Here is a 10,030-nt window from a genome sequence, read left to right as displayed (position 1 = left end):
CACTCCCCACTAACTTCACCAGGGGGCGCGGCGGCCCTGGCGACACAGTGACTGCGACCCACCGCCCCAGGGGCTCAGAGCGCTCAGCGGGCAGTCTCCACCGGGGCCCCTCCCTACGACCTGGGCGGGAAACCGAGGCAGCGTCCTGGCCACTGCCCGAAACTTCTAAAATGGGCCCCCCACTTTGGGAGGCGGGAGGCATCGCGGGAGCCTGGGTGCCTGGACCTCGGCCCGCCGCCCCTTCCCGGGCGCGCCGAAGCCCGGCGCCCCGGCCCGGGGCCGGTAACCAGGCGCACATGGCCCGCCCGGCCCTGTTTGTCCTGGCAGCGCGCCGCCGCTATTTGAGGCAGTTTTTATCTCCCAGAAACCAGCAAAACCCCAAGCGGAGTCTAAGGAAGATGAAAGGGGCCGAGGGACCGGGGCGGGGAGGACCGCGAGGCTGCGGCGGGCGGGAGCTGGCACCGGACAGGCGGAGACCGGGAGGCGAGAGGGCCAGGCCCTGGGGGGTCCCGAGGAGCCGGCCCCGCAGGGTGGGCGCCGAGCCCGGGGGGTCCACTTCGGGCCGCCCACTCTCGCGGCCCCGCGCCCAGGCGTCCCCCGCCCCTCTCAGCCGCTCTTCCGCCGCGGCCCCCGGCCGGCCGGAGGGTCCTTGGAACTCGGATCCTTCTTCAAAGCGCCTTTGAAGCCCGGAGCCCCGCCCTAGGGCAGGAGATTTCGCACCTGGACGGGGGCGGGGTGGGGAGGGGACCGGCAGCCCGAGCACCGCCTGGGACCCGCCGACCCCTCCCCCGCTCTAGCGCGGAGCGCCTCTCGCGAGCCCGCAAGGGGCACCGGCGGACGGGGGCGCCGCCCGCAGTCGGGCCCAGGCTGGGGGAGCGGCTCGTGCGCCCCTCCGCCCGGCGGGGGAGCCGTAGGGGGCGGAGGCCGCACAAAGCCCTATTGTGGCTGGGGTCTGGCCGCGACAGAGTGGCTTTTGTTCCTCCGCTGAGTACGTGGCGGGCACGACTGATTGCAGGCCCGGGGCCGGGGGCGGGTTACGTGCCAGGCGGGTCCACCCGCGGGAGCCGCACCTTGCCCGGCCCGGGCCGCGCCGTAGTCCGCACGGCGACCGCGGGGCCGGTGCGCGGCCCGGCTGCTGTCCAGGCCGTGTCCGCTGGTGCCGAGCCCGAGAAAGAGCCGGGTGAAGAAAACCTCTTCGCCTTCCCAACCCCGCAGAGAGCTCTGGGCGGTCAAAAACTGACCTCCGCCGCAGGGCCGGGCCGCCGAAGTATTCTACCCCGGGCGTAACGTGCAAACGGGCACGACAATGCCCGCAGGGACTCCCCAGTTTGCCAAAGAGAAATCCTGTGGCTCACTCTTCTCCCCTCCTCTCCCTCTTTTCTCACCAGGACAAAATTTTAAATCGAACTTTTATTTATTAAATTAAAAAAAAAAAAAAAAAAAGACTCCATGAGGGCATGATCCCTTCCCTTCCACAATATTACCCTCTCCCCAAGCTCCGGCGGCTTTAAACCTTTAACTTGGGGCCTTGAGGGAGAAAGAGATAGAAAAGGAGGATCCAAAGTCACAGGAAAGGCATTCAAAGGCACGAAGCGGCTTTAAAAGTCACTGGAGGTGGAGTTGGGAGCATCGGAAGTCCCAGGTTGGGGGCCTGTGGACGCACCCCCAAGTCAGCTTGGGGACCTCTGTCCTCCTAGCTCTATAAATTCTTCTTTCTCATGGCTTCTAGGCACCAGCCTAGCACAGTGCCTTGCACAGAGTAGACACTCAATAAATACTTGATTTTCTTGATCTGATCCCAGAGAAAGCCTTCCCCACCTATTCTTCTAGAGAGACACCTCCAAACCAGTGTCCTCCTCCAGTTAGGTGGGCTTCCCCAAAGAGCATGTCTAAGATGGCAGCTGCAAGCTCTCTGTTACCATGGCAACAAGGGATTAGCCTGATGGGGTCATGGTGTCAGGGGAGGGGCAGTGGAAGAACCTGCTCTGGGGTCAAGGGAGCTGGGGTAAATTCCAGTCCTCCCCTCCATAGGACTTGAGGTTTCACAGCTTCTGGCCGGGGCTGGAAATATTAGGGATCCCCTAATTGTGAGATACCCCATTAACTCTTTTAACGGAGATCTAGCTAATCAACCCTATTAGCAGAGATTCCATTACAAGAAACACCATTAACTGAGACCCTGATGATAGAAATTCTATTAACAAGACCTCACCATCACTTTTTCTAGACAGAGATGCATTTGGCTAAAATTTCCATAACAGAAATGGACCCCCTTCCCTCCCCAGCTCACTCTACCTGACCTGTCATCATAACTTAGATAAATAGAATTATTATTATTACTATTCATTTCTCTTGGAACATAGGGGTTAAATATACAGGCCTGGGGGCAGCCTCCCTGACCCTGGGGTCACCCCATCTTTGGGATCAGATCCCCACTGGTCTGCCCCCCTCTTGGCACCCTGCTCCCTGCCAGGTCACTTACCCCAATCCCCCAACTCTGGTCCCTAATGAAGAGGCCACCAGGGGGCAATAAATTATCATCATCATCATCATCATCATCATCATCATCATCATTGTGTTTGTAAAAAGGAAGAATGCTCTGGAGCATGGAAGGCAATGGACTACAAAGTCCACTGAGGAGACTGGAGCCTGGAAGCTAAGGGATAGTGGTAAATAAGCTTGGGAAGCAGAAAAGATGCATGTCAAGGAGTTAGTGAGATGGAGAAATAAAGTGTTGGGAGCCCAAATGGAGAGAAAGTGAGTTGGTGTGGTAAGAGCAGAGGAGAGAGAAACTGAGCAGTGGTGAGGAAAGAGCTTCAGAAGCCCGAGAGCAGAAATCAGGCAAGAGGTGAGGGCCTAAGATGAGAGTTTGCAGAAGGGGCCCATGGCAAGGGGGAGGAAGTGAGATGAGGAGGCATGCAAGGAGATACCCAGGCCCAAAATGATGGGGGGAAGAGATGGAGCGAGTCCCAAAGGGCAGCATGCATGGGGCAAAGGGAGTGAGGGGCAAGCAGTGGTCCACAGAGCCAGGAGAGACTGGCAAGGCAGCCCAGGGGCTGGAAACCTCCACCCGGCTCAGATCTCCAGCAGTTTGCTCTGCTCTGGGCTGCCTTCAGGGGCTTTTTCTGCGGGTGCCGGTGAGGCCGGAGGTCGGGGCGTCTGACTGGCCTCTTCTTCCCCGGCGCTGCGGCCCTCCCCCAGCTCCTTGGGGCCGCTGGGCGGGGGTCCTGGGCCTGGCTCGCCGTGGGTGCGTTGGTGTTTGCTCAGGTGGTCGCTTCGGGTAAAGCGCTTGGAGCAGAGCAGGCAGGTGAACTTCTTCTCCCGGGTGTGAGTGCGCACGTGGCGCTCCAGCTCGTCCGAACGGGTGAACCTCTTGCCGCAGAAGAGCCAGTTGCAGACGAAGGGCCTCTCGCCCGTGTGCCAGCGCAAGTGGGCCTTCAGATGGGAGGCCTTGCCATACACTTTGCCGCAGCCCGGAATGTGGCAGCTGTGGATCGGCTTCTTCCGCAGCCCGGCCGCTGCGGCGCCCAGGCGCTCTAGCTCCTGGCAGTTGGGGCAGTCACAGGAGGAGCGCCCTGCTCCACTGCCCCCGTAGCCAGCACTGCCCCCTGTGCCTGCACCCCGAGGGGGTTTGGCTCCACCACTCCCCTCCAGCTGCCCGCTGTTGCCCACCGCCTTGGGTTTATAGACATCTTGGGGCAAGACATGCTGGGGCCCTGGCTGCAGGAGGTGGGGAGATGGGTAGGGGGCAGGATTAAGGGGGGCAAAGTCGGACGGGTAGGTGGGCAGCTGGGGGTTCAGTGGGGGCTGAGCAGGGCCTGTGGGTAGTGTCCCTTGCAGCCCATCACCCTGGCCCTGCCCGCCACCTAGCCAGTTGCCCCCAGGGTGCATGTCCCACCAAGGAGTAGGAGCATTGCCAGGGCCTGGTGAGATGCCTGCGTGGATGCCTGCCTTGTACCAGGAGCCATAGGGGTGTGCCATGTCCAGAGAGGTGTAGACACTGGGCAGGCAGTCAGAAGAGCTGTGCCCCTTGGGCACTAGTAGCCCAGGGTCCTGGGTGCCTGTGGGCCCAGGGAATGAGTGGGAAAAGGGAGGGTAGTCATTGGCATAGCCCGAGGTGGGTGCTGGAGGACTGCCTGCAGGTGAGAGGAGCCCATTGGTGCTTGAAAAGGGGGCTGGGTAGGCATCGCCCATGGTTTTGGGGGCCGAAAGGTCACTGCCCACAGAGTATGGCTTCTTTGTGCCTGCTTTGCCCAGTGTCGCTGAGTCCCGCAGAGGGCTGGAGCCACCAAATTTGCTGCACGCCGCGGTCAGCATGGCCAGGGGACTGGAGCCATAGTGAGCTTCCTCCTGTGGAGAGAGGGAAGCACTGTTTAGGGGCAGAGGAGGACACGCGCAGAAGGACTGTGCACCCCAGAGACTTGGACAACAGAAGAAAGGGGTTGAGGAAGAGTTGAAGAGGATGGGGAATCAGAGGTGGTGAGGGGCGGCACTGAGGACTGGGACCCAGGGCAGAGCTCAGATGGAGTCTGGAAAAAGAGCAAAGGACCAAGACAGCGGCCTAACACCCAACCCAGCAGGCAGGAAACAGAGCTCCCTGTGGTGCTGGGGGTGTGTGCAAGGGCCTCTGAGGAATGGGAGACGCTTCTTAAATAGCCATGAGAAGAGCTGGGGATAGAGGCAGCACTAGGGTGCGGTGAGAATTAGGGATCCTGACCCCTGGAAATGGGTTGGGAGCAGAGGCCGTGGTCGGGGACTTGGAGAGGAAAGATGAGGCTGAAAGGGCAGCCTGGGAAGAAGGTGAAGTCGTAGGGGAGTGTAGCTTCCCGCGTTCCAGATTTTCCCAGCTTGACCCCTTATTCACTTCCTGTCTCTGCTTCGTCTCCTGACTAAGGCAGTGGCCTGGTCTCCCTGAAGCGGCGTCCTCATGTCCTTGGTAAGGAATCTCTTTCTCTTGGCAGGGACCCTGGGGCTGGGGAGCAAGAGGAAGCGAGGGCAGAGACACTGGGACATTGAGAGGGAACAGGGCTGCCGCCAAGCCAGGACTGTGGCTGAGGCAAGAATGTCTTTCAAGCGGGCATTGGGCACCTCCTGCTTTGTGGAGCCAGCTGGTACCCCTTTGGGAGGGCTGGGAGAGCTGAAGTCCTCACGCCCCTGCAGGGCAGGGAACTGGGGTGGCTAAGATACTGGCTCACAGCCACACACCCCCACGCCTCAGTGTACCCTAACACACAGAAGCCACATAGCTCGTCTCTCTTCACCCCTCCAGCGCAGGGAGTGAAGGAAGATGCATGTAGATACGGGGCATGGGGGTCTTTTAGAAACACACAATGCCCTTCGTGCCCATCGTGCTGCTGCTACCAGGCCAAACCACTCTGAGATCACCATCTCTCAGGAGCTCATGGTACCCCCTCCCTGAGTCAGCCTTGGGACGCCCTCCTGGGCGATGGATGCCCTCCTGGATCCCAGGCTGGCATAGATAGGCGTCCATTACTGAGAATCCCACCAAAAAAAAGATGCCCTCAAAAGCTGACCCTGTACAGTTCCTTGACTGGGGCCCTCAAAAACTGAAAAAGAACCCAAGAATCCAGGGTTCCCAGACCTGCCTGCTAGCTCCTAGCATGTGGTATGTGCGGTATGTGCCCGTAACACTGATCCTAGAGGTAGATCTGGGGTCTAAAGGTTGCAGTGAGGGGTGTGTGTAGTCGCCAGTCTTGCACTGCTCCGCAGATGCAAACCTGCTGCTCCCCCTGTCCAGTTACCTCTCTCTGAGGTCCTGTTGACCCCATGGACTCCCAAATTTGAGCCACTGAAAGCATCCTCAAATCTGGCAAAAGCCCTGCGTCCTGCCCAGCCAGGATTTCCCTGGAGCCTCTCATCTCCCAAGCAGAGGGTAGGTAAGGCAGGGTAGCTGATAGGGCAGGAGGCAAAGCCTAGCAGAAAGGAGAGGTAAAAACGTGGAGTTCAAAGGAGAGAGGCAGAGACCCAGAGACACCGGAGCAGAGGACCCTGCAGGGTGAAGAGCTGCCATAAAAGCCCCCAGGGGGGAAAGTGAAAACAGAGGGGCAGCTGGCCCTCAGGGGCAGAAATGGGCAGGGACCCAAAAGAGAAGAAAGCAAAAAAACGACAAAAAGGACGGAGGGAGAAGAAAGCAGCAAAATAAACAAAGACAGAGAGGTGATGGAAAAAGACTGGGCAAGGAAGGCACAGGAAAACAGAGGAAAAGAAAGGAGGGAGAAAAAAGAAAAGGGGGAGGGGGAGGAGGAAGGCAGATTTCCTACCTAAGAGAAAATCCCCACGGTGCTGGGCCCCAGAAAACCCCCAGACCAGGCCACTCCTCCCTCCTTCTCCCCCTGACCACCCCCTCCCCCTCTGCCTGCCCGGCCCGGCTCCGTTGGTTTCCCTGCGGTCGGTTTATTTTTAAAAACGCCGACGCCGTCCCCCCCGCCCGGCCCTCACACTGTGGCCACAGGGGCCTCAGCCAAGCCCAGGGACCCCACCCAGCCGTGGGGAGGGAAGGAGGGGTGAAAGAAGGCCAGCAGCCCCAGGCCAACAGGAGACCCCAGCACTGGGGAGCGAAGGCCCCCAGGGCCCCTGAGGGCAGGGAAGGGGGAGCAAGGCACCAGACCACTCAGGCGGTTCTGGAGCTCCTGGAGGCCAAGAGCTGGGCACCTGGCTAAGTTTCACCACAGCCTCGGTTTCCTTCTCCTGCTGCTCGGGCTCTTCTAAGAACTGGGGACAGGGTCCTGGTTAAAGATTCTAAATACTTGTCCACGACCTCACACCGGGGGCCCAGGAGCCCACCTTCCAGTTGCTTTTCCTCTCACTCCCACCCACCATCCATTGAAAACAATGACAACCACAACAAAACAGGCTTCAAGTACTGAAGGGAGAGTCTGTGGAGAAGGAACTAGATAAGGAGCTGTCCCAGCTCTCTCACTCACACAGGGAGGAGAGCCCCCTCTTTCCACTGACCTCCCACGGGAATGTTCACTGGACATCTGAGCGTTGACTGGCCATAGGTTCTGGGCACCCAAGGTCCCAGTTTCCACTTCTCCACTCTCCGCCTCCTCCCAAGTTGTTTAGCTTTCCCACCTTCCAAGTGTCCATCCCCACCTAGCCCCCACCCCCATTTCTCCCTCCACCCTGTTCCTCTGCATCTCACTCAGCCCAGGTGAGCCTTCCATCAAGCTCCCCTCTCTGAAATCCCAAGTTCTTCCCACTGCCAAAGAGGACTTCCGGATGGGGGTGGGAGAAGAAGGTTGAGGGCCCAGGCACCCCCCAGAATAGGTGAAAGAGACAGAGGCTAGAAGCCTTGGTGTTGGGGGCATCTCCAGCTCATGGGGAGCGAGGGACATGAAAGCCCAGTTTCCAGGACACACTGCTCTTGCCAAGTGCTACCCCAATCCCGTGTCTTTTCAACAGGCCTTTGGCCCAGCTGCTCCTGCAGGCACCAGTGCCACGCTGGCAACTCTGACATGAAGCCCACGCCCACTGACACTGCCCCTGCCTTGGGTGGACCCAGGATTTCCATGCACCTTAGTCCTCCGGCTTCCTCAAGACCAACCCCAGTGTTTCAATGATATGGTTCAATTGAGAGTGTCCTGGGGGTGAGCGATCTGCCTCCTTGCAGCAGAGGGTAGAGCACAGCACCTGAGGCCCCCTGACTGGGTTATGGTGTCCACCCCATTGCCTTGCATGCCATTCCCTCAGACTCAGTCACAAACTCGCTATCCACCAGACTTACACACACCATTCCCCACTTGGACTAACAGACACTCAGGTGCCCCAGCTTATACGCACACACCCCTGTGCGCTCACAAAGCCAGCCACACGTGCAGGTGTGCTGCTTTACATTCTGACACTTACATGCAGGCCAGTGAACACAGGTGTTAAAAGACTCCCAGTTCATCTCACACACACCTCTCCTGCAGGCTGCATGAGTCGGCTTCCTGTTTGGCCCATCACCCCTTGGACCTGAGCTAGTGCACCGGGAGCAGAGATGGGGCCTTCAGAGGGGCCCAAGAATACAGAAGGTCAAGGCTACTGCTGGGAGTTGATCTTTGGGGAGGGCTCTCTGGTCCCAAATTCCTGCGGAGGGACCCAGAAAGCAGAGGTGGTGACAGAGACACAGAGTCAGAGACTCAGAAGCTAGGAGAACTCAGGACATTCAAACAGGCTCTGAGTGACCCTGAGTCCCCCTTTCCAACTATGTGCCATGAGTCTCCCAGAAGCCCTGACAGAGTCAGACATTTCTCAAGCCCCCAACCCCTGACCCCCATGGTACCCTAGTTCCCTCCATCCCCAGTGCCAGAGGCAAGGGATGCTGGGGTCCCGGCCTGGAGGGGAAGTGGCTCAGTCCGCCCTGGAGCCTCCCACTCCCAAAATAGAGCTGAGTTTGTCTTTGGCTGAAAGCTAAATATTTGTGAGCCGGGCAGGCGGCCTCAGACCCTGGCCCTCCTCCTTGGTTGCCTCTCAGGCCTGGGCCCAGTTCCTCTGGTCAGCCCCCCACATGCAGGGACTGCCCTCTCCCTTCTCTCATTGCCCACCTCCTCTCCTACGAGCCCAGAAGCCCAGCCCCCTCCCCACCTACAAACCAGACAGGACACTGCCTAGGCTAAGAGTCCCGAGATCCAGGACCCCCAAGGAACCGTGTACTCACTGCTACTCTGTGCCCACTCTCAGCCAGTCCTCTGGCCTTCTTTCTCTCCCCCATCTGCTACCAGCTTATCTCTCTCCCACTCCTCTCTCCTCATCCCCCCACTCCTTTCTCCATCCCGTTTCCACTCCTCAGAGTTGGTGTGCTTGGCTGACCTTAGGGGTCCATGCCTTCTTCTAAGCTAATCCCCTCTCATCCTCCTTTGACTGTCCTCTGACCCCTGGCCCTGCTCTCTCCTCCCTTCTCCTGCCCCCTGCTCCCCCCTCCTCTGACCCCTGGAAGTGACAAGCACCACAGCAACTGTCTGTGTGAGTTGGGAGGTGGGAAGTGGACAGGGATTAGGGACCATTAAGATCATGGCTGGTGTCCTGGGGGACGGAGGGGGCAGTTACCTCAAGCAGGGAGGACGCCATCCTGAGGCTGGGGAACGGGTCCCAAGGAGCCAGGCAGATGGAGAGAGCTGAGCCGGAGACAGAGGGAGAGGGAGAGGGAGGGAGAATGGGAGAATGGGAGAGAAGAGATCTAAAGTTAGAAGGGACTGGGGGGTAGGGGCTGGGGGGGGGCTGCTCTCTGTCTGTAGGGATCCACCCTCTAATTACAGCTTTCCCAGCGGAGAAGGCTCCGGATCCAATGAGCAGGGCGAGAGAGGGAGGCAGAGGGTCCAAATTTCCTGCTCCAGTTGCTGAGCTCCCCAAAGAAGGGATCTGGGCGGGAGAGGAGAAACGGGGCTCCCAGAGAAGGGCCGGAAGCAGGAGCGGGTAGGGACAGGGCAAGTTGTCAGGGCGTGCTGGGGGGCGCTGAGGGCAAAGCGGAGGGACGGTGGGCCCAGGTGTCCCACACCCTGCCCCCAGCGATCCCATCAGCATCTGTGGGAACCCCTCCCGGACAGAGCTCCCCAGTGTCCTGTACCTGGGGGATCTGGGGCTGGGTGTCCTGGGTCTCTCCTCCCTGGAGGTCTGGCACTGGGAGTGCTGGCAAGGGGTCGCCTGAGGGTCCTGGGAGGGCTTCGCTCCTCTCCTAGGCCAGCTCCACTCCTGTTCCCACTCAGGCTCTGATCCTAGAATCCTACTCTGACTCCAGAGTCCTGGCTGCTGGTCGGCGGTGGCGACGGCTGCTCCTGCTGCTCCTGCTGCTCCTGCTGCTGCCGCCGCTGCTGCCGCCGCCGCTGCCGCTGAGGGAAGGAACAGGAGGGAAAAGGAACAAACCCCAAACCACTAATTAGAGATCCAGGGGGGGGATGGGGGATTGGGGACGACACTCACACAGAGAGACTGGAGCACACTGACACACACGCTCATGGACAAACACAGGATGATACGTGTGCACGTCCACACGCACAGTGCTATCCACACGGGCACAGCCACCGTCATG

General features: G+C 59.6%; 1 protein-coding gene across 1 annotated transcript; it reads right to left on the bottom strand.

Annotated features, from left to right (window-relative positions):
• Positions 1-2,910: 2,910 nt before the first annotated feature.
• On the bottom strand, positions 2,911-9,076 carry SP7 (Sp7 transcription factor). Its single transcript, XM_061205838.1, has 2 exons — positions 9,052-9,076; positions 2,911-4,350 (listed from the first exon to the last, which is right to left on the bottom strand). The coding sequence occupies exons 1-2, from the start codon at positions 9,070-9,072 to the stop codon at positions 3,076-3,078; spliced, it is 1,296 nt and encodes a 431-aa protein (XP_061061821.1). The 5' UTR covers positions 9,073-9,076; the 3' UTR covers positions 2,911-3,075.
• Positions 9,077-10,030: the final 954 nt, after the last annotated feature.

Source organism: Eubalaena glacialis, chromosome 11 (assembly GCF_028564815.1).
Source record: "Eubalaena glacialis isolate mEubGla1 chromosome 11, mEubGla1.1.hap2.+ XY, whole genome shotgun sequence".
NCBI classification, from domain to species: Eukaryota; Metazoa; Chordata; class Mammalia; order Artiodactyla; family Balaenidae; genus Eubalaena; species Eubalaena glacialis.
Note: the sequence above shows the minus strand (reverse complement) of the source record. Positions and strands in the feature narration are given on the sequence as shown.

Coding starts and splice junctions, on each gene's coding strand:
- SP7 (XM_061205838.1), bottom strand. CDS start 9,072: ATGGCGTCCTCCCTGCTTGAG. Junction 4,351..9,051: donor TGGCGTCCTCCCTGCTTGAG/GTAACTGCCCCC, acceptor CTCTCTCCACAG/GAGGAAGCTCACTATGGCTC.